Source organism: Ammospiza caudacuta, chromosome 19 (genome assembly GCF_027887145.1).
Source record: "Ammospiza caudacuta isolate bAmmCau1 chromosome 19, bAmmCau1.pri, whole genome shotgun sequence".
Taxonomy (NCBI): Eukaryota; Metazoa; Chordata; class Aves; order Passeriformes; family Passerellidae; genus Ammospiza; species Ammospiza caudacuta.
The window spans coordinates 12,058,322-12,085,310 of record NC_080611.1 but is presented as its reverse complement, the minus strand read 5'-3'; the positions used below and the strand labels follow the sequence as shown (position 1 = coordinate 12,085,310).

General features: G+C 66.5%; 2 protein-coding genes across 3 annotated transcripts in view; one reads left to right on the top strand and one right to left on the bottom strand.

Annotated features, from left to right (window-relative positions):
* BAIAP2 (BAR/IMD domain containing adaptor protein 2) overlaps nucleotides 1-2,070 on the top strand; it is a 40,570-nt gene extending 38,500 nt beyond the window's left edge. For both annotated transcript variants that reach the window (XM_058817036.1, XM_058817038.1), the window contains one exon: nucleotides 623-2,070. In XM_058817036.1, coding sequence (XP_058673019.1) covers nucleotides 623-692 — 70 coding nt within the window. In that variant the 3' untranslated portion in view covers nucleotides 693-2,070. The remainder of the gene's footprint in view (nucleotides 1-622) is intronic.
* A 382-nt stretch (nucleotides 2,071-2,452) lies between these two features.
* On the bottom strand, nucleotides 2,453-23,100 carry AATK (apoptosis associated tyrosine kinase). The gene is made up of 14 exons (XM_058817319.1): nucleotides 23,016-23,100; nucleotides 13,402-13,535; nucleotides 12,237-12,378; nucleotides 11,206-11,285; nucleotides 10,979-11,097; nucleotides 10,463-10,550; nucleotides 10,255-10,388; nucleotides 9,579-9,662; nucleotides 8,906-9,046; nucleotides 8,590-8,739; nucleotides 5,431-8,509; nucleotides 5,144-5,312; nucleotides 4,733-4,951; nucleotides 2,453-4,579 (listed from the first exon to the last, which is right to left on the bottom strand). The coding sequence occupies exons 1-14, from the start codon at nucleotides 23,098-23,100 to the stop codon at nucleotides 4,551-4,553; spliced, it is 4,653 nt and encodes a 1,550-aa protein (XP_058673302.1). The 3' UTR covers nucleotides 2,453-4,550.
* Nucleotides 23,101-26,989: the final 3,889 nt, after the last annotated feature.

Here is a 26,989-nt window from a genome sequence, read left to right as displayed (position 1 = left end):
ATGGCAGCAGGAGGGTGCTGGGGACATCCTAGGTAGGTGAAACCCAAGGTCAGCCAGTCTGGGCCCTGCACTCTGACAAGCTCCTCCAGCTGTCCTTAGTGTACCACACTCTTCCTCTTGGATACTAACTTCCCCAGAGGCAGCACAAGGGTTCTGCAGGGAGCTGCCAGCTCTGCCCTTGGCCAGGAGTGAAGCCATAACCCCCTGCTCCAGGTCTGGGTCATCCCACAGTGCTCCACCTGTGGGAACTGCTGGAGTCCAGCCCTGGAGGAGGCTGGAGCAGCTTCATCAGCCCTGGCACCCCTGGCATCCCCAGCTTTAGGCTGGAGGAGAGCCAGGTGGGAGAACATCCCCCTGCAGCTGGGCTCGGCTCATCTCTGACCCACCACGGCTTGGCTGGGACAGGAGCAGAGTGGGGGCAGCTCAGGGAGTGGGGCAGCTCAGGGAATGGAGCAGCTGGCCTGGGGGCTCCACAAGGCAGAGCTTTTCCAGTTTAAGCCCTCCCCAAACGCTGCTGGTGCCGGGCTCTCGCCACTCTCGCTCGCTGTGCCGGTGCCCTGTGCTCTCCAGGCTTCCACACGCACCCTGTTAACTCTTCCTTCCTCTTCCTCTTCCTCCACAGGAACCCCTTTGCCAACGTCCAGCTGAAGCCAACGGTGACAAACGACCGCTCGGCCCCGCTCATCAGCTGATCCGGGAGCGCTGGCACCACGTGGCACCCGCCACCTCCTCATCCTCATCTTCCTCATCCTCCTCCTCGCTGCTGCATGTCCAGCTTCCCAGGACTCCATTCCTAGGCGGAATTTATTAATCCTGCTGCTTTGAAAGCCAAAGGCTCAAGCTAGTGCCCTAGTTCTCTCTTCTCTAGACTCCCTCGGTGGCAGGGGGTCACAGCGCTGCCGTGTCACCTGTCCCCTGCCTGTGCTGAGTGTGGTGGCACTTCCCCGAGTCAGGGCAGCGTGTCCCAGAGCTGGGGGGGCTCCCAGGCCCAGCAGCAGCTTGCTGTGGGTGGGGAAAGGGGCTCAGATGGAGAACAACTCTCCATGGTTGGCTCACAGTGCTCCAGGGGGCAGCCAGGCAGAGAGGACACGGTCCCCCTGCCCAGATGAGAGGGATCCCCAGGCCAGACAGGACACTGGGACACCCCCAGGCCAGGCAGGACATGGGGATACCCCCAGGCCAGGTAGGACATGGGGACACTCCCAGGCCAGCCAGGACACCTCGGCCAAGCCAAGGCACGGAGGGTGGCACAGGCAGCTCCCAGGCTCCCACCAGACCCGGTGCCCACGCCATGCCCAGGGCTGGGACAGGGCAGGGGGTGCCAGCTCCGCTCCCAGAGCTCCTGCCGTGCCAGGGCTCAGGGTACTGCAGGGAATTACGGTACTGCTGTAAAATATAAGCTAGGAAAAAACCACTGGTGGAGGCAGGGCAGTGTGGGAGCGAGCCTTGGGGTGCCCCTGATCCCTGCAGACGGGAGCTCCTTGGGGTGCCCCTGATCCCTGCAGACGGGAGCTCCCATCCGGACCTCTTGCTTGGCTCTTTGCTCTTCCTCTATTCCTAGGGCTGCATGAGAGAGAGAGAGATAGATAGAGATAAATATATATCAATATATATACACACACACTTGCTAAGCTTACTGCTGGGGGTGCCCACGAGCGAGGTGGCTCCCACAGCCCTTCCCGCAGCTCCTGAGTGACCAGGGTCACATCCTTGCTCCACAGACAGGGAGGAGAGGTTTCCAGGCAGGAACTGTGTCTCCCGTGGGTGAGGGCTGGAACCTGAACAGAGTTTTTGCTTTTTCCGTTGTATTTCTCCTTTTGCACTTTCTGATCACTGGTGCAGCAAGTCCTGGTGCCCACAGCCCGGGCAGTGCCCGCTTGGCTGGGCACCGGGCAGGGCACAGAGCATCCCCAGCCCAGGGGGCTCGGTCCCAGTCAAACGTGGTGGCTCATCCATCTCTCCTGTGTCCCCTCTGATGGATTTTCCAGCTCCGCTGCAGGAAAACAGCTTCACCCGTGACTGCCCAGGCTCCAGCTCTGCACGAGGGCTGCCAGCTCCGTGATGTGCCTCCTCTTCCTCTCCCAGGGCTGGAGCAGATGGGTGGGGGGCAGAGGGGCAGGGGTGAGGGAAAGGGCTCTGCTGGGGGGTGGGCAGTGGGTGGGAGAGGGCTGGTGGCCACAGCCTGGGGTGGGGACAGGCCTGGGGTCCCCTCGGCCACTGCGGTGTCCTCTTCCACCCCCGTGTCAGGGGCTGTCCCCTGGGCCCCCCAAGCTGCCCCCCCTGGCTCCAGCCAGCCCCCGGGGGCTTCGCTGCACCTCCTGGCTCGGTGGCACCTGCAAGACGTAACCTGAAATGATTTTTTATGAGAAAACGTAATTTATGAGCAATTCAGCCTCCCCCAGCCCTCCCTCCTGCAGCGTTTCCCTGGCCAGAGGCTTCTGCCTGGTCCTGGAGCGTGGCTGGGACCCTCCCGAGCTGGCTCCATCCTGGGTGCTGGGCAATGATCGGGGCAGGAAACGGCTTAAGATATTTTAAAAACTTTATTATTGGCCCGATGAGATTTGACACACATGCTGGGAGCTGTATGGAAATCAGCACTGATAAAAAATACAGCAATTATGACCCGTATTGAGAAAATAGACCATGTAAGAAGAGCCTTTCTATTAAAAAAGTTACCCAAGCCACAGCTCTGTCCTCATCCCGGACCTGCGGCGCCATAGACCAAACCCGGGGTGTGGGGAGGGGCTGGGCCAGCACCCCTGGGTGCCAGGGGCTGGGCAAACCCCCCTGGTGTTGGGGGGTGCAGGGAAGAGGGTTCAGGGGTAGGAGGGTGGGTGCTGAGGGAAGGGAATCCCAGGAGCATCCCAGTCCTGCGTGGGGAGCAGCTCTGGGTGCTGCACCCTGGTCAGGGCAGGGGGTGGGCTCCTGCTGGAAAGGATAAGGAAAAAGCTTGGGAGAATTTGGGTGAGGGGGTGACAGGCCAGGTGGGGGTTAAATAAAACACTTAAATGAGCACTCATTGCTTAGTAGGGGGGAGGAACCAGCAGTGGGGGTATGGGGTGGCATGGCCACCCTGGGGATGAATTGGGGTCCCCCAGGGTCCTGGGCTGGGGAACAGCCCCTGGCCCCCTCAAAAGCCTCCTGAGCACCGAGGGCACTCCAGCTGGGACACAGCTGGGCTGGGCTGGCCATGGGAGAGGGTGGGAGAGGGATGGGTGGGTATGGGACACCTCTGCCAGGACCGATGCCAGGCTGGGGATGGGCACATCCCACTGGTCCTGGTGCCAGAGCTGTGTCCAGCCCAGGGTGGGAGCACTCTGTGGCATGGAGCAGAGCCCCTGGCACCAGCCCCATCCCACATGGGTGCTGTGTGTGCAATGTCCCTGCATGGGGACACCCGTGTGCCCTCATCCCCCTACACAGGAGCCAGGACAGGGGCAGGGGCTTAGGGGGGACATTTCTCACCTCAGGGTTTGGTCTATAGACCCCAAAAGGAACCAGCCCTGAATTCAAGGTTTCGCTCAGCTCCGCTTACTTCTATTTCCTTCCGGAAGCTGGAATTGCACAATTATCCTAAGCCTCGAATGAATTTAAAAAAAAACCAAACAAAACAAAGAAAGAAACGAACAAACAAAAAAAACCCAAAACAGAACAAAGAACCACGAGCGCGCCCCCCTCCCCCCCTCCCCAATAAGTCTCTTTGGCAGCAATAACTTAAAATCGCGTCAATGTGGGTTCAGTCAACAGCAAGTTTTGGTTTTGGGGTGGGGTTGGGGTTAGGGTTTTTTAATAATTTTGTTTAAATACAAAAATAGTCAGGTTGGCGGGTCCCGGTGGGGGATACTCCCTCCACAACCAGCCCTCCACGTGTTGCTCCTCACTACATTGGGCAAGGGTCCCAGCAGTCCTCAGGGTCCCCAGCTGGGACTGATCCCTGCAAACCAAGGGAGGGGAGCTCCAAAGCCACGGGGATCGCTCTGGGTAGCCGGTGGCACCCCTGGCACAGGGAGTGACATCCAGAGTGGCAGCAGCCAGCAGCCCTCGGTCAGGAATGTCGTGGAGTGCCTCTGGGGCAGCCATGGGGCAGCCGTGGGACAGCCAAGCTGCCACAAGATGCAAGACTGAGCACGGGGCACAGGGAGGGGACAGCCCGGGGGAGAAGGGGTGTGGGGGACAAACTGCCTCGGGGAGCACATGTGGGCAAGAAGCCAAGGGGAAACTTCACTGGGGAGGACACTGGGCAAATGTTAGCAAGGTCAGGGCACTACCCTCGGAACGCTATAATTTATATATATATATGTATATATATATATATAAGTGTCTATTTTACACGCACGCTCACAGCCACCCGCACGCGCGCTCGGCGTCACCGTCACCCACCGCCTGGCCCCGCGGGGGCCGCGCCGGCCCCGCTCCCACTCGAAGCAGCAAACGAGCTCCTTGTGACAAAATCTGCCTAAACACCGAACTGCCCAGCGGGGTCTGGGAGCCCACGGGCGGCCCCCGCGCCGCCCCGGTGCCAGGGCAATGCCGGCTGCGTCCCGGCCGGCTCACTCCCGGTCACCGTCTTCGCTGCTGCCTGCAAGGAGCAGAGAGAGCCGTGAGAGGGTCCCGGACCCCCGTGGGACATCCAGCCCTTCACAGGGATGCAGGGACAGGGCTCACAGTGTGGATGGCACTGGGGCACGGCTGCTCTGGGTACCCACAGGGCAGCATCCCAAGGGAGACTCACCTCCTATGGAGTCCATGTCCGAGTCGGAGACGTGGGTGATGGAGAACCGGGACACCGGGGCAGGTGACACCGTGAACCGGGAGAACTGGATGGGCAGCACCTGTTTCTGCGGTGGCACCACGGCCGCGGGGGGCTCCGCCGGCGTCCCCGGCAGCGAGGCCACCAGGGACTGCTTCACTGGCATCAGCGGGAAGTCGTCGTCCCACTCGAAGCCACCACCTGGGATACAAAGTGAGGGGGCTGAGCCCACTGTGAGCCCCATAACCTCTAACCCCATCACCCCATAAATGGCCCTCCATCATCCCATAACCGCTGTCCCCATGACCCTGCAACTGCCTCCCCATGATCCCATAACTGCTGCCCTCTCACCACCCCACCATCACCAGCCCCATGAGCTCCTCCTGGTCTCACTCTCTTCCGAGGCGTTGCCATCCGAAGAGTCGTCGGAGGCCCCGAGCCTGTCCGTGGGGCTGGGGGGGCTGCCACTGGCAGGGGGCTGCCCCGAAGGTGAGGGGGGCTGCCCCGAAGGCAGGGTGGGCTCTGGGAAGCTCTGCTCAGCCAGCTCCCGCGTGGGGCTTTCCTGAGGATGGGGAAACAGCAGGGAAGAACATCACTGGGGGCTCGGCTGGGGATGGCTCCCATCACCAAAATGGCACGGAGCCGTGCCCAGCACCTGGCTCTGTCCCCAGGGCACCCACCTGGTCGAAGAGGTAGATGGTCACATCGTCGTAGAAGGAGACGGCCTTTTTCTTGCGCTCCAGGTCCTCGCAGAAGGACTCGGACAGCAGGCTGGGCATCTTGAGGAGGCTGCGCAGGTTCCGGCCGCTCTGGCTCTCGGCCACCACGATGGGCACGGCCGCCGGCTCCTCCTCGCTCTCCTCGCTCTGCTCCTGGATGTTGTAGCAGCGCAGCTCCTCATCCGACTCGTCGCTGTCTTCCGTGTCCTCCTCCTCCTCCTCTGGCTCCTCTCGGCGCTCGGGGGCAGCCGGGGCCGGGGAGAGACCGGGCGGTGATTCTGCCCCGGGGAGCAGCGTGCTGGGTCCCCCCGGCGCATCGCCCACCCCGGGCCCCTCCAGGGGCAGCCCCCGCTCCCCAAGCCCCAGCGAGGGGGTCACAGTCTGTTTGTCCCCCACTGTGGCCCCCCCAAGTCCAGGGACGCCCTCGGACACGCAGGTCCCTCCAACAGCTGATGGCTCCCCAGAGCTCACAGGCACCGGGGTCAAGAGGAAAGTCTTGGGGGTCACGGAGCCCGGGGGACAGGTGTCTGTGTCGGGGCGCGGGGGGCTGCCCGGCACCAGCCCCGTGCCAGCGGGGCTCTGCTCGGTGCCAGGCACCTGCTCCGGTGAGCTCCCGGCCCCTGTGGCCACCCAGTCCCCCTCCAAAGCCACGGCCGCCGGCGTGGGCACCGCCACCGCGACGCCAGGCGCGGCCGGGGGGCTGCCGGGTGCCCCCGGCGGGTGCAGCGGGTCCTCTCCTCGCCCCGTGTCCTGCAAAGGGGAGCGGGGACCCTCCTCTGCCTCCGGGGTGCGGGAGCCATCGCTGTCCCCCTCGTCCTTGTGGCCGCGCTCGGCCTCGGCGTCGCAGTCGGAGAAATAGGCAGAGTCGCGGTACGGGCTCTTCTCGGCCAGGCCGGGCACCTCGGTGCCCGGGCCGCTGGGCAGCCGCGTCTCGGGGGCCGCAGCCTCGCCCTCGGCCCCCGGCAGCCCCGGGGGCGGCTTCCCCAGCTGGCTGAAGGCCTCGGGCTCTCGGGGCTCGTGGGGCTCCTTGAGCACGAACTCGGGGGACTCGTTGTTCTCGGTGTCGTAGCCGCTGTCGAGGGCGCGGGCCTGGCCGGCGGGCACGAAGGCGCCGGGGCTGAGCACCTCGCAGGAGCTGCCGGTGGAGGGGATGTCCAGCGACTCCAGCGAGTCCGGCGTGCCCACCTGCTTCTGCAGGGACCTGAGCGCCGGAGCCGCCTCCGCCCGCTCCGTGTACTCCCCGGAGAAGTCGGTGAAGACGCCGGAGGTCAGCTCGGCCGTGTCCTCGTCGCTGCCCTCGTCCACGCTGGGGAAGCTGCTGCTGGAGAAGGTCTTGTCGGGCGTCCGGTCGGCGTCGCTGGCGGCACAGGCGCCGCTCTCGGCCACGGCCTCGGCGGGCGCCTGGGCGGGCTCCGCTGCGGGCTGGGCGCCGTCCGCGCCGGGCTGCCCGGGGGGGCCGGGGCTCGGGGCGGCCGTGCCAGCCGTGGGGGGGGCGGCCTCGCCCGGGCCCGAGGCGGCGGCGGCGGGGGGCGGCGGGCTGCGGGCAGGGCTTCCCCCGGCCGGGCTCTCCTCAGGGTGGGCATCGCGCGGGGCCCCCGGCGCAGGTGGCGGGGCCGCGGCGGGGCCCCAGGGCGCGGCGGGGCTCTCCGCCAGCGTGCCGGGCTGCGCGGGGCCGCAGGGTGATGAGTCACGGCCGTGCCAGGCCTGCCGCCGCGGGGAGGGCGAGCGGCACGGGGAGGAGGAGCCGCCGGCCATGGCGGGGGGCTGATCCTGCCGCGGGCGGAGGAAGTCGCGTCCCGGCGGGGACCCCCCGAGCTGGGGCTGCCCGCGGGGCACCGTGCCCAGCGGCTTGGCCATGAGCCCGCGGAAGGTGATCATGCGGCGGTAGCACCAGCTGTCGCCGGCCGGGGGCTCGCGGGGGCTGCCGCCGCCGATGTTGTTGTTGGAGGAGCTGTTGGAGGCCCAAGGGTGCCGCTGAGGCGGGGGGCTGGCACCGGCCGCCTCGGGGGCGCTGGGGGGGCTCTCCTCGCCCAGGTCCAGCGCCACGCAGTCCGGAGGGGCCCCGCTCGGGCCCGCCGTGCCCCCGTACCCCGGCGGGCTGTAGGCGCAGTTCCCCGACGGCGAGACGCCCAGCGGGTCGGCAAAGACACCGGCCTGGAAGGCGGGCACGGGCCAGTCCTGGCCGCCCGGCTGGGGGGCCTCCTCCTCCAGCAGGTACCCCTCGGCCCCGCGGCTGGGGGACGGCTCGTATCCCCGCGGCTCCGGCCCGGGGCACGGGTACGGGTAGTACTCGGCGCACTCCCAGGAGCCCTCGGCCGCGGGAGCGTGGCCCAGCAGCGGCTCCATGCTCAGGGACACCGTGGGGCTGCCCGAGTCCGAGTCGTAGGCGCCGCCGCCGCGGCCGCCCTGCGCTCTCCAGCAGGCCGGGGCCCGCGGGCCGCCCCGCTCGCCCGCCGGGCTGTAGGTGCACATGGCGTAGTCCAGCTCGGCGCTGCCCTCGCCGGGGCCCTCGATGCGGATGTAGTACTCGCTGCCCAGAGAGGGGCTGTGCGCGCCCAGGATGGGCACCACGCCGGGCGCCGGCACCCCGGGGCAGCCCGACGCCTTGCACTCGTAGCAGGACGGGGACACCCCCAGGCTGAGCCCCGACGTCGTGGCCGGGTAATAGAGGTCGTGGTAGCGGGCGGCGCTGCTGGGGCTCAGGGACCCCAGCGGGGCCTGGAAGTGCTCGGTCTTGGTGTGCTCCCACTTGTACTCGAAGTTGAGGCCGTGGCTGGTCTCCATGACGGTGAGGATGTCGTCCCCGTCTGAGGGGAAGCCGTCGGCCGAGAACTGCTCCAGCAGCGGGAAGGACGAGAGCTCGGGGCCGTGGTGGCTGCCGCTGGCGCTGCCGTTGGGCTTCATGGAATTCCAGCGCTTCTCGAAGTCCTCCTCGGCCTCCGTGGCGCCCTTGGCGCACAGGTAGGACAGCAGCAGGTGCACCTCCTCGGCCGTGGGACGCTGCTCGGGCTGCAGCCAGCAGAACTGCATCACCTCGTACCTGCCGTGGGGAGCGGCAGCGTCAGCCCGGCCCCCGCCCGTGCCGCGGGGCAGGGGAAGGGGGCACCTCGGGCTCCTCACCAGCGCTCCGACAGCGACAGCTTCAGCTGGGGCTTGGGCAGCTTCAGCTGCTGCTCCTTGATGGCGTAGGCCAGCACTTGGCGGTCGGAGTAGTGGTCGTAGGGCTGGCTGCCCAGCTCAAACAGCTCCCAAATGGTGACGCCCAGCGACCTGCGGGCATGGCACCGTGCTGGGGCTGCAGGGAGAGCCCCATCCCGCCCCCTCCATCGGCCCAAAACCACCCCGACGCACCCCGTGAGGCTGCAGAGCCCCAAAACCACCCCAATGCACCCCAGAGATGAGGCTGCAGCCCCCCGAGCCCCCCAGAGCCGCTCACCAGACGTTGCTGGCCTTGGTCTGGTCCACCACGAGCAGGTTGCCGTGCACCTCATCGATGAGCTCGGGCGCGATCCAGCGCAGCGGCACCCACAGCTGGTCGGCCGTCACGAAGTAGTCGTCCTGCCAAGTGTGCAGGGTCAGTACGAGAAGAGAACGTCAATCCATGGCGTCAGGGACCGGCCACGCCACCATCCCCTGCCTCCCCAGCCTCCATCGCTACCCCCGTGCCCCTTGTTCCCCCACACTGCCCCCAGCCTGTCCTGCTCTGCTCCTGGCACCTACTGTCCCCTGTTGTCTCCCCTCCTTGCCCCCTCTGCTCCCCCACCTGAGCCCCTCCAGACCCCCAGTTCGGCAATCCCAGCTCTGCAGGAGCTGTGGGCAAACTGGAGCAGGGCAGAGACACAAATGGACAACCCCACCCTGCAGCTGCCTGGCAGAGGGGCACGTCTGGGCCAGCCCAGGCAGTGTCACCCTGCTGGGTGGGTGCCAGGGCACACCGGGTGGCACTAAGGGTCCCTCACAGGGTGGTCTGAACCCCCCTGCCCCCAGCAAACACAGAGGTGCCCCGACACCGCTGGGCAGGGGGAAGGCTCATCGGGTCTGTGCCAGGGTGGGTACGGGGGGATCGAAGCACCAGCCCCAGCCCCCTCCTCCCTCCAAGCAGCCTTACTTTGTACTTGCAGTGCGAGAGCCCGTAGTCCCCGATCTTCACGGTGAGGTCGGCGGTCAGGAGGCAGTTCCGCAGGGCCAGGTCGCTGCCAAGCAAAGCCAGAGCTGTCACCGGCCCCGAGAGCTCGGCGGGCACCACCGGGACCCGGCTGGGGCGGCCGAGCGGCGGCGGGGCCGGTCCCGCCCGCTCCGGGCGTGCCCTAACGCGGCTCTCAGTGCACAGCAGGAATGCCTGCGCGGCTGTCCGTCCGTCCATCCGTCACACGCCGAGCCAAGCAGAAGGAGCCTGTTCCCGGGCAACGTGAGCCCTGGCACGGGGCCGGGCACCCGGGCGGCTGCTCCGGCACTGGGCGGGCACAGACAGGACCACCGAGGCTGGGCTGCCCTAAGGGAGTCCCTCTCCAGCACAGCTGGGAGCCCCGTGTCCCCCTCCCACAGCTCCAGCACCCTCGTGGGGACCCACCTGCAGAGCCAGGCTCGGCTGGGGACGCTCCGGTGGCCCCCGACGGCAGCGCGCCCCCTCCTCAACAAAATCACTGATGCTGGAGTCTCCGTGTGCAACTCACTCAGCACCAGGATATTGTTGGGCAGGAGGAGCAGTGGCGGGGCAGGAGCGCTGGCACCTTGGGGACCACCGTGCAGACCCCTCCCTGCTCCCCAGAAGGCAGCCCAGCGTACCTGTGGATGTAGTTGTTCCTGTGCAGGTGCAGCACGCCGCAGGCCACCTCGCACGCCATCCTCTGCAGGGTCAGCAGGTCCGGGGTCGTGGCCTCGGCCCCCCGGCAGCTCCGCAGGTACCCCTTCAGGTCACCCTGCGGGCAGTGCCACTGTCACCCCCCGTGCCTGGCACCCGGGGGCGCCGCGGGCAGCGGGCACAGGGACTCACCAGCGGGCAGAACTCCATCACCAGCAGGTACGGCGTGACCTCGGCGCACTGGGCCAGGCACTGCAGCAGGTTGGTGTGCTGGAGGGCTCTGCGTGGGCACAGCAATGGGGGGGTTTGTGCACCACCACCCTGCCTGTGCCAGAGGGATGGCAGCAGTGCCCATCGCCCTGCCCGTGCCAGGGGGATGGCAGCAGTGCCCCAGGAGCCATCGTCCTGCCTGCACCACAGGGGCTGCTGGGAGCGGGTACCAGCACGTCCCAGCGCCCGGGATGTGTCACAAAGGGACATTTGTTCAGCTGTGCTGGGGCAGGAGCAGCCCTGTGCCCCCCCCTTGGCCCAGCTCTGCCCATGACCTCACTGCTGCCCCATGGCATGGCTGTGGCCCCACAGAACCGTGCTGCCCCAGAGCAAGGGGCAGCCACGGCTCTGCCTGGCAGCTGAAGGTGGCACGGGGTGGATCTGCCCCCATGGCACAGCATCCCCGCTCCCAGCACTGTGGAGTGACCCCAGAGGTACCTGTAGGGCTGCGCTTCTTCCAGGAACTGCATCTGGTCCTGCACGCTCGCACTCGCCTTCAGCTCCTTCACCACCACCTGGGTGCTGCTGATGCCCGAGTTCACCTCCCCCAGGAACACCTGGGGTGAGGGACAGGCTCATCCCTCCATCCACACCCCAAACCCCCCTGGCACAGCCGGGGCCCCGTGTCCCACCGGGTTGGGGGATCCGGGGGTCCCTGGGCTCACCTTGCCAAACCAGCCATGGCCAATCTCCTTCAGGTACAGCAGGCTCTGCCGCCCCAGGTCCGCCGACTTGAGGAGCTGCACTGTAACAGAGCCCACCCAGCTGCCCGCGTGTCCCCCTGCCCGCACATCCCCCTGCCTGCACATCCCCCTGTCCCCCTGCCTGCACATCGCCCTGTCCCCCTGCCTGCACATCCCCCTGTTCCCCTGACACACATCCCCCTGCTCACACCTCCCCCTGTCCCCTGCTCACACCTCCCCCTGTCCCCCTGCCCACACATCCCCCTGTTCCCTGCCCGCACATCCCCCTGTCCCCCTGCCTGTGCTCCCCACTAGCCCCAGCCAGGCCCTGCTGTCCTCACCGTGCCACCCGGTGCCACCCCAGGATGCCCCGGAGCGTCCCTCCCCGGGAATCCTGCATCCCAGGCATGCTCGTCTCCAGGCATCCTCCCACGGTCAGGGGATGTGGGCTGTCAGTGTCCCCGGGCGGGATGGCAGCAGAGCTGGTCCCTGCCCCTCTCCTCCGCAGGGTGTGCAGAGCTGAGCCCGGCACAGCGCTGGCATTTAGCCCCTTCCCAGCCCCCCGGCACAGCCCGGCCCCTCGGGAGCCCGTGCCAAGGGCAGGCAGCAATGGGGCCATTGTTGGTCCGTCCTGCCCTCCCCTCTGTGGCCATTCTTTGGGCAGGGAGCGACACGGGGTGGGAGGGGGCACAGCCAGGCGCCCCCCACATTCCTCTCCCACTCAGGGCCTTGTTTACACGGGCCAGGGCTCGTGGATGTCACCGCTCAGGGTGGCCGTGTCCTGTCCCACCCTGTGCTGCTCCCCTGGGCTGGGACACACCAGAGGGACGAGGGACCCTCACACAGGGGGACCTGCAGCGCTCCCCAGGGACCTCGGCTGCCTGTCCCTTGCCAGGGCTCTGCTGGAGCTGTCCCTCCGCTGCAGGGGACACCCAGCATCCCCACATCACCCGCGCCCAGCGATGAGAGACCCCGGCCGTGGCACACAGGGGTCCTGCCCCGCCCTGCCTTACCTGAGCGGCCCGGCTGCTTGGCCATGGGCAGGGACACCTTGGTGAGGGGCAGCACGTAGACCTCGGGGCCATGCTGGGGGGCAGGCGAGCCCTGCGCCGACAGCTCTGTCACGTAGTCGTCCCCCTCGGCGTTCTCAAACTCCTGGTTCGGGTGCAGGGGGGTGACACACCGAGCAGAGACAATGACCCCACGGGCTCCCCACTGCTCTAGTGCCCCGCACACCCCTCTGCCCCGGCAGGCTCATTAAATCCCCCCTCCCTGCACACGACCCTGCCCACCGGCCATCCCGTTACCTGTCTGTGCCACCCCGGCAGCCCCCGGCTCCCAAAGGCCGCCCGGGCCAGCAGGTAGGACACGGTGAGCATCTCCCCGTGCCAGGCTGTGCCTCATGGCGCTGCCAGCCCCGCGCCGCGTGCCATGCGCCACCGCGGGCCACGCGCATGGCACACCGGCGCGGCCGCTCGCACATAAATACGAGTGCGGGGGCACCGGGGGGTCACTGTCCCCCCCCGGCGCGCCGAGGTGCTCCGGCGGTGTGGGACGGTGCACAACACCCGGCGTGTCCCCCCCGGCCTGACCCCCTCCCGCCGCGGGCGCCTCAAGCCTCCACAAAAATCTCAGCAATTAGGGAAAAAGCGTTTTCTCGGCACATTCTGTGCCTGTGAGGTCACGGTGCCTCCCACCCTCGGGGGCGTGCGGGTGGGACCGGGCCCTTAACCGTGCGTGGCCTGGCCGGGAGCACGGATGGGTCAGGATGCGACCCCAAGGATGCTGAATCCCACAGACCCACACTCTGTGGGGCTGGGATCCAGGATGTGACCTCAAGGGTCCTGAATCCCACAGATCCATGCTCTGTGGGGCTGTGATCCAGGATGTGACCCCAAGGGTCCTGAATCCCACAGACCCACGCTCTGTGGGGCTGGGATCCAGGGTGTGACCCCAAGGATCCTGAATCCCAGAGAACCACGCTCTGTGAAGCTGGGATCCAGGATCCAACCCCAGTGTGCTGAACCCCTCCCTCCAAGCGCTGCTCTCCTGAGCCAGGACACATCCACTGGGGTGGAGAATTCTGCACCAGGAGCCTCCAGACACCTCCATCCCTCACTAGGTCCCTGGGAAGAGCCCCCACCCCAGCCCGGAACCCCTCCAGGCCCCTCAGCTCACCTTGAAGCCAATGTCCCCCTTCTTGCAGCACAGACAGGCCAACATGAGGAAGATGAAGGTGAAGAGCCCCGAGAAGGAAACGGCCACAACAGCCAGCGAGGAGGACCAGGAGAGCTCACTAAGGGGGGTGCCGTCTGTGGGGACACGAGGTGGTCAGGGCTGGGGGTACCAGGGAGGGGTCACAGGGCATGGGGAAGGGACACGGCTGCACTGCCTGGGCACTGCACCCTCTGGGCACCAGCACACCCCAAATCCCAGCGCCTGCCCCCCACTCCAGCTGTGCGGTGTCCCGTGGGGTGGCAGGGCACACGGTGGCAGCGGAGGTGGCCGTGTCACAGCTGCCCATCCCCAGCAGGCCCCGCTGTCAGCTGCAGCTGCCACATTACTATTCTGCCTGGAGCCTGCCCAAACAACCGGCGCCCTTGTGGTGGGAGCAGCCGGAAGGTCGTGGCACTGCCAGTGGAGCTGGGCACTGGAGACCCCCAGAGCCCTGCGGTGCCCTGTGCCCAGCCAGGAGTCTGGCACAGACCCCACTGGTGCCCTGTGCCCAGCCAGGAGTCTGGCACAGACCCCACCGGTGCCCTGTGCCCAGCCAGGAGCCTGGCACAGACCCTGCTGGTGCCCTGTGCCCAGCCATGAGCCTGGCACAGACCCCACCGGTGCCATGCTCCCTCCCTGGTCACCAAGCCCCTGCCGGGGATGCTCGTGGCACACACGTGGCTCCAGCACGTGGCCCACGGAGTGTCCCTGTCCCTGTGCCCTGGCCACGCTGCCCTGCTCCACAGCTCCAGCTCGGGCTCCCCTGTGTCCTTGAGACTGGCACCTGAAGGGCACCAGGGCTGGGGAAGGTTCTGCTGCCCTCATGGGCACCAGCAGCACCCGCTGCCCCCAGGCACTGCCCGGCACCACGCAGGGTGGGCACAGGGCACCCTGGCTCCCAGCATGGTCCCACAGGCCTTGGCACAGCCCAGCCATGCCAGGGAGCGGGGAAGGAGCTCCAGAGCCATCTTCGGAGGCTCGGGATGCAGAGCCGAACCTGGGAGGAGCGGGGGGCGGCGTGCCCCCCCTTCCAGCTGGTTTCCATGGTGAACACACTTTGTGCCGCCAACGTCACCATTTTCCCTGGATAGTGGGACAGCGAGAGAGAAAATGACTCACTGAAAAGAGCCTTTGAACGGCAACGGGAGCAGAGCACGGGGACGGGAGCCCGTCCGAGGGCACCGTCAGCTGAGCTGCCCCGAGCTCGGGAACTGGAGGTTCCCAGAGAGGACATTTGGCCAGGGAGATCCAGCTGGGCCTGCCTCAGTTTCCCCTCCTGCACAACCAGAGACCTGGGAGCCGTGACCAGCCCAGACCGGGCAGGGGCACCACCACTGCCATGGCCCACTGGCACCTTCCCTCCCTGTACCCACAGCAACGGGGATGGGAAGTGTGGCATCATCTCAGATGCCAAATTATCCCAGATCCAGGTCAGGTCCACCGGCAGCAGCAGCTGCTGGAGTGCAGGGACACCAGGACACGAGGGGCCCCCGGACACAAGGGACACCAGGACACCAGGGACACTGGGGCATAGTGAGTGCAGCCTGAAGTACCCCAGGACCCTCAAGAGAAACCAGGGCCCTCCATTCCCGGCTCTGCCTCCCACTCTGCCAGCAGGAGTGAGGTTCCCTGGCACCAAAGCCATGCCCTCTCCTGGCCTTCCTCACCGCAGGGGTGCTCTGTGCATCCCCCAGAACCGTGGGGTCACTCACAACCCCTCACCCAGCGACCCCAGAGCCAGGGATCACCCACCCTCACCCGGCCAGCCCCATGGCAGGGGACAGCTGGGGGCTGCTGGGGCAGGTAGTCATGGGGCTGGTGGCAGCAGACAGGCCACAGCTCCAGGGACACCTGCCCAGCCTCACCCCCAGCCCTGGCAAACGGGAGCAGAAGGGACACAGGGAAAGGGGGGGATGCTGGATGCAGTGGGTGCAGCAGGGTGTAACGGGGTGCAGTGGGATGCAATGGGGTGCAGTGGGGTGCAGTGAGGTGCGGCAGGGTACAATGGGATGCAGTGAGGTGCAATGGGGTGCAGCGGGATGCAATGGGGTGCAGCAGGGTGTAATGGGATGCAGTGGGATGTAGCAGGGTGCAGCGGGGTACAATGGGATGCAGTGGGATGCAGTAGGGTGCAGTGGGATTCAGCGGGGTGCAATGGGGTGCATTGGGATGCAGTGAGCTACAATGGGGTGCGGTGGGATGCAGAAGGGTGCACTGAGGTGCACTGAGGTGCAGCAGTCGCCCTCCCACCCCGCGGCAGGCACGGCGCACCCGCGGCCAGCACGGCCCCGCCCGCGCCGTCCCCCCGCCTGTTGCATCGCCCACCCAGCGCAGGTCGCGGCTCCGCCGGGGCCGGGCAGAGCCCGGGGCGTCCCTCCCGCCGCCGCTGCTGACTCACGGCCCCGGGGCTGCCGCGGCCCGGCCGGGGCTCCGCTCCTCCCGCGGCCGGGGGCGATGCTGCGGCCGCCCGGCGATCCCGGCCCTGCCGGCGGAGCCCGCCCGGCCCGCGGGGCTGACGTGTGCGGAAGGGCCGAGCCGGGGCTCCCGCGGGGCCGGCGGCAGCTCGGGGCTCCGACCGGGCATGGGCACTGCCCCGGGCTCCGGGCACGGTACTGCCCCCGGCTCCGGGCACTGCCCCCGGGCACTGCCCCCGGCTCCGGGCACGGTACTGCCCCTGGGCTCCGGGCACTGCACTGCCCCGGGCTCCGGGCACGGCACTGCCCCCGGCTCCGGGCACTGCCCCGGGCATGGGCACTGCCCCGGGCTCCGGGCACGGCACTGCCCCGGCTCCGGGCACTGCCCCCGGGCTCCGGGCACGGCACTGCCCTGGGCTCCGGGCACGGCACCCCCCGACCCCGCTCCCACCGGGGCCCCGCTGCAGCACCTACCGCTGTGCCTCAGTTTCCCCACTGGCGGTTCCCAGCTTTCCTGGGAGGGCTCGCAGGGTCATCCAGGAGGGGATGGATGCTGCTCTGGCGCCTTGGGAGCATGGGCCATACATCCCCCCTTCCCTCTGGCTGCCCACCGCGGATTCCAGGCTGGAAACATGCCAGATCCTGCTGGGCAGGGTTGGGTTTGGGCAGGCAGAAGGCCGGATATGGGTAGGAAGCAGCGCAAGATTGGGGCAGGAAATGGGGCAAGATTGGGGCAGGATTTGGACAGGGAGCAGGGCAGGACTGGGATGGGATTTGGGCAGGATCAAACACTCACGTCCCTCAGCCCCTGTGGCCACGGGCTGCTCGCTCCCATCCCAGCCCCATCCACTCTCCCTGGCATCACTCACTAATCCCCGTGCCCATGGGCAGCTTCCAGGGAAGCAATTTCACAGCCCACAGGACACGCTCTGCTCATCCCCTGCTGCCCTTGGGGGTGTGAGCACGGGCTGGGCCTGGGGGCTGAGCAGCTCCGGGGGAAACTGAGGCACCCGCAGGAACCACCCTGAGCTGTGCCCTGAGCCTGGAAGCCCCTGCCACGGGAGCAGCCATGGGGCTGGCAGTAGGCACGGTGCCAGCCAGGAGCCTGGCACGGAGCTGGTGCCCACAGCATCCTCCCCTGGGCTGCTCAGGATCCTGGCACCCCTCAGTGGTACCCAGAGCCTGCTCCGCTGCAGGATCCAGGCATCCCCTCACCAAAAGCAGGGGCAGGGAGCAGCACCCTTTATCCCACTGCTGGAGACCTTTTCCCACCAGGACGAGCCAGAGCCACTGGAGCAGCCTCTCTGGTGATTAACAGATCAGTTAATTGTGAATTCCAGGCACGCCTGGCTAATCCCTTCTCCTTCTGTATCTCTTAGCGTGGCGTATTTCACCAAAAGGATTGATTCTGCCCTTTCATTCTGGTTTTACCATCTAGGGCTGAAACAGCAACAAAAAATAAATAGGTGGAAAATAACAGAAAATCATCCATCGTTTTCTGAAGCAACGAAATAAAAACAAGGATTGTGCTAGGGACAGGCCGTGCTCTGGCGTTGCTGCGCGCACACACCACGCGTGTCAGCCTGATTAGGGACAAAAAATCAAGTTCTTCCATCAAAGCCCGCCCTGATGCAGAGCCAACAATTCCCTCTGTTTCCACAGAAATTAATACTAATATTATTATAATAATATAATTATTATAATGTAATTCTTATAATACTATAATAATAATAAATGGTAATAATAATGGCTATAATAATAATATATAGTAATAATAATATATTATTATTATATAGGATATTATAATTGCGTATGGAATTGTGTATAGATTTATACATGGAGTTACATATATTGTATTTTTAATATAATTATATAGTCTATACGGATTATAGAATTATTAGTATTATAATAATATATTGTAATTAAAAAATATAAAAGGCATGCAAAGCAAGCTCAAATGGATTATTGAAACTGAGCTTGTTGTTCTCAGTGAGTGCTGTGCAGCCCATCCCACACCGTGGAGCCCGGAATCCCCGTGCCGAGGGCAGTACCAGGGCAGTACCAGGGCAGTACCGGGGCAGTACCGGAGCAGTGCCAGGGCAGTACCAGGGCAGTACCGGGGCAGTGCCAGGGCAGTACCAGAGGGAGTACCAGGGCAGTACCGGGGCAGTACCGGGGGCAGTGCCAGGGCAATACTGGGGGCAGTACCAGGGCAGTACCAGGAGGAGTACCAGGGCAGTACCAGGGGGAGTACCAGGGCTGTACCAGGGGCTGTACCAGGGTAGTGCCAGGGCAGTACCGGGGCAGTACCGGGGCAGTGCCAGGGCAGTACCAGGGGGAGTACGAGGGCAGTACCAGGGCAGTGCCAGGGCAGTAGCAGGGCTGTACCAGGGGCTGTACCAGGGCAGTGCCAGGGCAGTACCAGGGGCAGTACCGGGGCAGTGCCAGGGCAGTACCGGGCACATGCCCCCGGCCCGCCGAGGCTCGCAGAGCCCGGAGCCTTTACGTAACAGCGGGAGCGGCAGCGCGAGAGGGGCGCCCTATTTATATCCCAAACGCTCGTTATGAAACGAGCAGCTCCGGCTCCCGAGCACGGCCCGAGCAGGGGGAGGCCGGCGGGTGAGGGTGTCCCCTGGCACAGGAAGGAACCCGGGCTCAGGGTCTGGCTCTGCCCCCCAGCACGGCCCAGATCCCATTGCCCAGCCCTGAGTGGGGCTCAGCATCGAAGATGCTCAGGACACGGAGCTGGGCAGGGCCTGGCACCTCCCTGCCCCACGTCCACCCTCGGGTCAGTCCGTGGTGCCCAAATCACCTGCAGGCACGGGAACACACAGAGCAGGGCGGTGGAAAATCCCTCCTTCCCCACAGGGACGGCAGAGGGTGGGCAGCACACAACCGCAGAGCTATTTTGGAAAGGTGAAAATGGTGGCTGCCATGGTGGCTGGGCAGCAGGACACCCTGGCACAGCTGGGGCAGGAGCCTGGCAGCTGGTGGGTGCCCTGCCAGCCAGGGCAGAGCTGTTGCACTTGCTGCGTTTGCCCACACTGGAATTTTCCTTCGCTCCAGTAATTAAAACAAACGGCGCTAACCCCGCTGCTGGCACCCGGCTGCAGGGAGAACGTGGGCACGGCTGGCACAGGGGAAGGGGTAGGGAACAGGATCCCCCCAACAGTCTGGGCTGTGGGACAGCGGCTCTGCAGGAAATCCTGGGAAATTCCCATTCCTCCAGTGCTCAGCCCTCCCAAACCCACGATCCCCACGCACTCACTGTCCCTTGGCCCGTCCTGAGCTCCACCAGGAGCCCGGTGCCAGCTGTGGAGCATCCCAGGGGGCTCTGTGTCCCCTCAGTGTCCCTGGTCATCAGGGCCTGGGCCGGCCCTCGGAGCTCGGCCGATGGCAACGATGGCAGCGGCAGCCCTGAGACGGCTGTGCCGTGCTCTGATGGTGCTTCCCGGGCTCGCAGGGGGATTCATGCCCCCAGGAGATTGATTTTCCTGCCAGTGGGCACGCTGAGTCAGCACTGAGCAGCTCCTCTCGGGCCAGCCCTGTCACCCTCCAGCCCTGTGGGGTCCCTGTGGCTCAGGCCACTCCAGGGAGCAAATTCCCACTGGGGATCTGAGGGGCCACTTGCTGGGGCAGGAGAGCATCTGGAGCCCTGGAGTGGCAGCAGTGCATGGCCAGGACCGTTGTCCTGCATCCCATCATCCCTGGATCCCACCGTGCCATGGTGCCACCATCCCTGGATCCCACTGTGCCACAGTGCCACCATCCCTGGATCTCATCATGCCACCATCCCTGGATCCCACTGTGCCACAGTGCCACCATCCCTGGATCTCATCATGCCACCATCCCTGGATCCCTCCGTGCCACCACCCCTGCATCCCACTGTGCCACCACCCCTGGCAGTGCCCCCGGCCCGGTTCACTTGCCGGATCAGTGCAGCAGCACAGGGTGGGAGCAGGCTCAGCCATGGCACCGGAGCAGCCCAAGTGCCCCTCTGACCCAAATCCTGGGATTTTCCAGCCCAGCAGTGGGATGGCGAGGAGGTGACGTCACACCAAGGATGCTGCCTGGCTACGGGCACCGAGCACTGAACACAGAGCCCGGATGGGTGTGAACCCCTCCCTGGCACCACGCTGGCAGTGCCACCTCTGCTGCTGTCCCCGGGCTGCCAGGGCTCGGCTCGGGGGCATCGCAGCCCTGCCCCGGCCGGGGGACGGTGCCAGGGAGGGCAGAGCCACGGGCTGGCCTGGCACAGGGTGTCCCGGCAGGGCTGGGAGTGCCAGCCGGGCAGGGAGCCCGTGAGTCACAGCCCCGCTGCCCCCGGCGGCGCGGGGCCCTTTCAACCCCGGCGTGTTAATTTCTGCTAATTGGCCCTGACAGGGATGGGTGTCAGCGTTCCAGAGCAGCCCGCCCGTGAGCGTGGGGCAGGAGGGAGGGAGGGGAGAGCGGGGAGCGAAGTGGCACCCTCAGGGAACGGGATCCTGGCTCTGTCCCCTCACCGAGCCAGGTGGGGCCTGGCTGCCCTGTTGTGCTGTGCCAGTGCCATTCCCTGTGCCAGGACAGGGGGTTTGCCACATGCCACCCCACTCTGCCTGTCCCCAGCATCCCTGTGGGCACTGGGAGTCACCTCCTGGCTCTGTGCCCAGCTCCTGCTGCCCTCCAGCCCGGAGTGCCATCCCCCAGTGGGAAACATGTGGCAAGACAGGACATTGGGCACGGTGCTGCCACCACTGTCACCGCCCAGCCAAGGAGCTCCTGCGGTCCTGCCCCAAATCCCCTCGGTGTGTCCAGTCCCAACAGCACCTTCCCCTGCATGGCCTGGTGGGTGCCAGAGCGTGCCTGGCCCTGGTTTGGGCTGCCAGGGTCCTTCTGCCTGCTGTGTCCCCTTTGCCACCAAATCCTTTCCCATCCTTGTGCCAGGAGCAGCCGGAGGCACCGGACACAGAGCACCAACACTCACCATGCTGCTGTCACCGAGTGTCACCGAGTGTCACTGCATGGCTGCAGGTGCCAGGTGGACCCAAAACCACAGGACTGGGGGGACCCCTGGCCTCCTTTTTCCTCGACTCCCCAGGACAGGGAGTGGGCGCCCATTCCCCCTGGAAGCCCAGGAGATGTGGGGGGCACGTTGGGCCAGGCAGGTCTGGGCTGTGCCCCGCTGGTGGCTCCAGTGCTCTGTGCAGGAGCATCTCCAGGCCTGGCCTGGGACTGGGTGAAGAGAGATGGGAACCACGAGGCTGCGGGGCTGGGACCCTCCCCCAGAGCCCCCAGAGCCCCCAAAGCCCCCAAAGCCCCCAGAGCCTGGAAGGGAATGAATCCCTGGCAGAGCTGATGCTGACATCCCTGACACAGGTGTTGGGACAAGCCAAATCCAGCAGGTGAGGCTGGCACAGGAGCAGCTGCAGTGGCACATCCTGTGGCACCTCCACCCCAGGTGACACTGCTGTCACTGTCCCGTGCCACCAGGCCACCCACGGCCCAGCTTCCAACCGTGCATGTCCAGGGAATGCAGGACCAGGAGGAAGGAGATGCTCCCCTCAGCAGCTCCAGAGCCCCCCAGGCCTCTCCTGTCCTGCCCCAGCTGAGGTGCCAACGTGCCCCACAAACTGCTGGCCCAGCTCCTCGCTGGCACAAGGCACCCCCAGGGAGCCAGGCTGGCACACGGGCAGGAGCTGCTGCCACATGGAGCAAATCCACAAAGCCGTGAAATGCAGAATGTGGTTTGTTCCCCCTTTAATTCCTCTCCCGGTGCGGGTAGGTGGCAGCTGCACGGCAGCGCCGAGCCCTGGGCCTGGCAGCACAGCACAGCAGCGATGCGAGCAGGGATGGAGCTTTTGAAACCAAACCTTTTTGAAACCAAACCGGCAGGATTCGCGTGGAGCGGGGCCGCACCAAAAACCAAAGCAAAATCTCCAGAAGGAGAGGAGAGCCTGGCAAACGGCTCCGTGCCGGCACTGCCGCAGTTTGGATGGAAATAATGAGATTTCAGAGGCAAATAACGAGCGGCTGGGGACAAAGTCCCCGCTCGGGGAGTCCTGCTGCGGCTCATTTCCAAATCCCCCCACGGATCCCGACCGTGCGCGGAGCGGCGGAGGAAGGAGGGAGCGGGAAGGCGGCGGGGAGGGATGCGGGAGCCGGCACCGACAGCGGAGCCTCCGGCAGCACCGCGCCCGGCACGGGCACCGCTCCGCCGCCCTCGCCCGGCACCGACCCGCGTTATCCCGGGCGGGCAAACAAAGGGCCGGAGCCGAGCGCCCGCCGGACGCTCCCGCTCGGGGTCCCGGTGGCCGCGCGGTGCCAGCCCCGCACCGGGAGCACGCGGGGCGGCGGCGGGGGCGGCGGCGAGGGGCGGCTGCGGCGGCCGCAGCCCCGAACAGCACCGCAGTCGCCAGCCCCGCGCTGCTCCGCGGCTGCAGCATCTTCCTGCAGCTGCGCCGCGGCCGGAACACGGCGCTTACATAACGGCAGCGCCCCGAAACGCCGCTGCCCCCCGAGCCCCGGCACCCCCCGAGCCCCGGCACCCACCGAGCCCCGCCGGCCCCCCGGCCCCGCGGGGACCCTCAGCCCCCGCTCCCGGCGCCGCGGCGCTCAGCCCCGGCTCCGTCTTCCTCCCTCTCACCATCACCATCCTCCCTGTTGTTATTATTCCGTTCCAAGCCCCGAGATGCCTTCAGAGGCAGCGCAGCCCCGGGATTCCTCCGCGCTCCAGCCCGCCGAACAAAATGCCGCCCGGCTGCGGCAGCGACCCCACCGCACCGCCACACCGGGGGACACCCGCCACACCGGGATGTCACACGGCCACACAGAGGTGTCCCCCCGCCACACCGGGGTGTCCCAGCACCACACCGGGGTGTTCCCTCGCCACACCGGGATGTCCCACTGTCACACCGGGGTGTCACACCGCCACACCGGGGTGTCCCAGCACCACACCGGGACGTCCCCCGCCACACCGACTCGGCTCCGGCTGTCAGACCCAGCACAGTGACGCTCCCGGCGATGAGGGCGCGGGGATGCTCCGCTCGCGGTGCAGCGCGGTGCGGGGATGCCGTTCCCGGTGCACCGGGAGGGCAGCGGCGCGGGGCTGAGCCGGGCACACGGCGGAGCACCGGGGGAGGCTCGGGGCGCGGGTCCGGCCCGCCCCGGGGCTGCGGCACTTACCGGGGTCGAAGTGGGAGCTGAAGGCGAGGCTGGGGCTGAGGAAGGCGGCCGCCATGGCAGCGGCGGCGGCGGGGAAGCGGCCCATGGCGCGGCGGCGGCGGGAGCCCCACGGCCGCCGGCTGCCGCTGGCCCCGCGCTGGGCACGGCGGCGGCGGCGGCGGCGGCGGCGGCTCCTCCTCCATGGCGGCCCCGCGGCCCCGCGCCCCGTGCCCCGGGGAGGGGCCGCGCCGCCGCCGAGCGGCGGGACCGGGCGGGCGGGGGCGGCAGGTGGCGGAGCCGCAGCCCCGGGACCGCGCCGGGACCCGCGTCCTCCCCCCCGGGATGAGCCGCCGCCGCCCCCGCGCGGTCCCGCCGGGAGGGATGGGGGACCCCCGGACGGCGACGGGACCCCCGAGGGGCAGCGGCCACCCTGGAGGGGGAGCGGGACCCCTGAGCAGGGACAGGATCCCCCGGGAGCGGGGCTGGCACCCCCCAGAGCGGGGCTGGCACCCCCAGAGCGGAGACAGGATCACAGGATCCCCCCAGAGCAGGAACAGGATCACAGGATCCCCCCAGAGCAGGGACAGGATCACAGGATCCCCCCAGAGCAGGAACAGGATCACAGGATCCCCCCAGAGCGGGGCTGGCACCCCCCAAATGAGGAACAGCCCTGGCACCGACCCATCCCGGGCACCGTCGGCTTCCTGCACCCAGGGATGGGAAACAGGGGCGGGATGGGCAGCTGTGCCCCCAGCCAGCCCCTCAATCCCCCGCACCCCATCCCTGCCCCTGCAGCCCAGCACAGCCTCACCCTGCAGAGCCCCCCAGCAGCCCCAGGCAGGCCCGTGGTGCGGGGTCCCCCTTGGATTGGGGGGCTGCCCCATGTGGGGCCACGACTCGGCCTCGTGTGCTCGATGCTACAGCCCCGGCACGTGGGAGTGTGCCCTCCAAACACGGGGTGCTCCAAACACCAGCAGCCCCAATTCCTGGGCAGGGAACATCCCACGGCTTCACCCACACCCCTGGCAGCTCCCAGCCAGGCCCTGGCAAAGCTCTGGGTGCCACTGGTCACCGAGCCCGCTGGGAACCAGGCTGGGCTTTCCTTCAGGGCCATGGCAGGACAGTCCTGTCCCATCCTGTCCCATCCTGTCCCATCCCATTCCTGGACACCCCTTGTCCCAGCCCTGGCTGGGCTCAGCTCTGAGCACGGGGCTCACACATCCCCACCGCCAGTTTGAATATTTAAAGCCGTATTTTGCGTACACGATTAATTTTTTACAAGCCTTCAAGCCTGCACAGAACAGCACCACGCTGCACATGTCACGTTGCCACAAATAGATACAGGCCTGGAAAAATTACCGGCTGCTGGGAGAATAAACACGTTGGAGCCAGTTTCTCCCTTCTCCCCTGCCTCCACATTTCTCTGCTCTGGAGCAGCTCTGTCCCACAGGAACCCCCAGTCCCCCTGCCAGGGTTAGCAGGCTGATGCCCCATCACTCATTTTGGAGACCCCCGGTGAGGTGCAGCTCATGGGCACCCCATTATTCCCATTGTCCCTCCCCCACTGGGTCCCTGGTCCTTTCTGGATGTGCAAATGGCCTTGACCCCACATGTGGGACACCCTGAGCTCCATCATGAGCCTTCCTGGGCCTCAGAGCAGCTGAACAAAGGTGGCACTGACCTGGTACAGCCACATTCACCTGGTGCAGAAGCATTTGGAGTCTCTCGGAGCTTTGGTGCCATTGGTGCCCTCTGGACAGCCATGGTCCCGTGGGAGCGGGTGGCCACTTGCCCCTGGGGTGGTTTTCAGGGCAGGCCCACTCTCTGTGTGGCTGAGCTGGCACTGGCTGAGTCACAGCCAGGTGGGATGGGGTGGGCAGCTGTGCTGAGCCCACACAGGGCACCCACTCACCCACCCTGGGCACCCAGCAGGCCCAGCCACCCCCAGCACACTCAGCTGGTCCCAGATGAGCTGAGGCCTCCGTGGCACTGGGCAGGGGGGTTTTGGTGAGTGAGAGGGGAAAAATGCACCCGATGTTGTGTTGGGGAGGCAGCCCCAGTGCCCGGTGTCCCTTCCCTCCTGTGTCTGGGAAAGGGTGGGATGGGGAGGAAAATGAGGATGAGGATGAGAATTAGGATGGGGGGGATGGAATTGAGGGTAAGATAGAAAGAAGACAAGGACAGAGATGGACTGGGGATGACACTGGGATAGGGATGGGTGAGAAAGGAGTGTGTGCCTGCCCAGCCCTGCTGTGCCACCCTGCCCTCCTTGGGAAGAGCTGGAATCCCCAGCTCAGCTGGGACACCAAGCACAGCACCCCCTGCCCGTCCATGCCACCCCCACAGCCCCATGTGACACAGCCAGGAGGAGGATTGAGCTGCCATGGCCACCCAAACCCACCACCTGCCCTGTGCCCCTGCCACTCGTCCTGCTTTCCACCAGATTTCCAACGTGGTTGTAAAAGGGAAAAACCCACAGGAGAATCGAGGCCCACAGCCTCATGGAGCCCCTCAGGTGCAGCCCTGAGATCGGGGCTGTGGCAGCGCTGGCCCAGCCCCGGCAGAGGCTCAGGGTGGCACCGGTCCGTGCCCAGGTCCAGCCCCGGCAGAGGCTCAGGGTGGCTCCGCTCCCCCGCCATCCCCGCCCGGCCCGGGCAGCGCCGCTGCCGCCGCCCCAATTAGCCGGGGAGATTACAGATCCTTGCCGAGGGGAGATTACCCTGCTCGGATCCTGCCACTCGCTCCGGCTCCCCGGCTGATTTGTCTGGGGCCGCAGCTAATCCCCCGCCGGGCAGACACCAGATTGAGCCGCGATTCCCGCTCGGCTGCCAAAAGCCCCCGGTGCTGCTCCTGAGCTCCCTCCGGGCCACCGCGATCCGCTCCCCGCTGATCCCGGGGCACGGGGGGCTCCTCCTTCACCGGGGAGCTGTGGCAGAGCCCGCAGCGTGGCCGAGCGGCTCGGCAGGGACAGGGACGGGGACAGGGACGGGGACAGGGACGGGGACACGCTGGTGCCGGTCCCGCGGGACCCCCGGGCTGCGGGCGGGGGGCGCGGGCGGAGGCACGGGCAGCCAGCCGGGGAAAATCCGCATCCCCGTTATGCAACGGCGCTGATTTATTCATGCCTGAACCGGGCACTGGCCTAGAAATTAGCCCGGGCGATGGCGGGGAGGGGCCGGGACGGTGCCGGGAGCCCCGGGAGCGGCGGGAGCGGGGCCGGGCACACCCCGGGCACCGTGGGTCGGTGCTCACCCCACAGCGGCGATGCCCGGGGTGCCACACCGGTGCCACAGGGCTGGGCACAGGCACAGCACCCCTGGCCGGGCTGTGGGTGGGCTGAGCCCCCTTCTCCCACCGCCGATTCCCGGAGCCGCCGGCTCGGGCTGGGCAGGGCCGGGCTCGGAAGCGGCGCTCAGGAAACTCCTTGGAAATGGAACAAGGGCGGAACAAGCGCCGTGCCCGGCCCTTCCCGGCACACTGGGATGAGCTGTCCGGCCCGGCACAGCGGCCAGAGGGGAACAGGGACCGGCACGGCCACGGCTCTGCTGGGCAGGACCCGGGCACCCTCTGTGTCCCTGCCCCGGCGTACGGAGCTGCAGGACGGGTGGGAAACACCAGGAAATGCTGAGAAAACATCTGCCGGCCCGGGGGAGGGCCCAGAGCGGCTGCACAGCCCGGCCGAGAGGAAACAGATGCCACCGGCCCAGCCCAGGCATTTCCCGGCCCTGTCAGGGGGCGTGGAGGAATCTGCAGGTGGCAGAGGCTGTGGGATCACATCCTGCCCTGCATCCTACTGGACAGTCCAGTTTAGGACCCAAGGCATAGATTGGGGTGCTGGGCACCCCCAGAGCAAAGGGAGGGATGCAGGAATGGGGTTGGGAAGGTGGGAGTGGAACACAGACCTCGTGGAAGAGCCACTCGTACCCTGGCACTGATGTGCACAAGTATGGAAACAGCTGTAGAAACCAGCAGAGATTTATTATCACAACAAAACT

What these genes read in the sequence shown, in the direction of transcription:
- AATK (XM_058817319.1), bottom strand. Translation starts at nt 23,100, where the DNA reads ATGGGCCGCTTCCCCGCCGCCGCCGCTGCCATGGCGGCCGCCTTCCTC. An exon ending in CAAGCAGCCGGGCCGCTCAG is followed by an intron (nt 11,286 to 12,236) that starts GTAAGGCAGGGC and finishes GCTCTGTTACAG; the next exon opens with TGCAGCTCCTCAAGTCGGCG. An exon ending in CTGTCGCTGTCGGAGCGCTG is followed by an intron (nt 8,510 to 8,589) that starts GTGAGGAGCCCG and finishes TCCCCACGGCAG; the next exon opens with GTACGAGGTGATGCAGTTCT.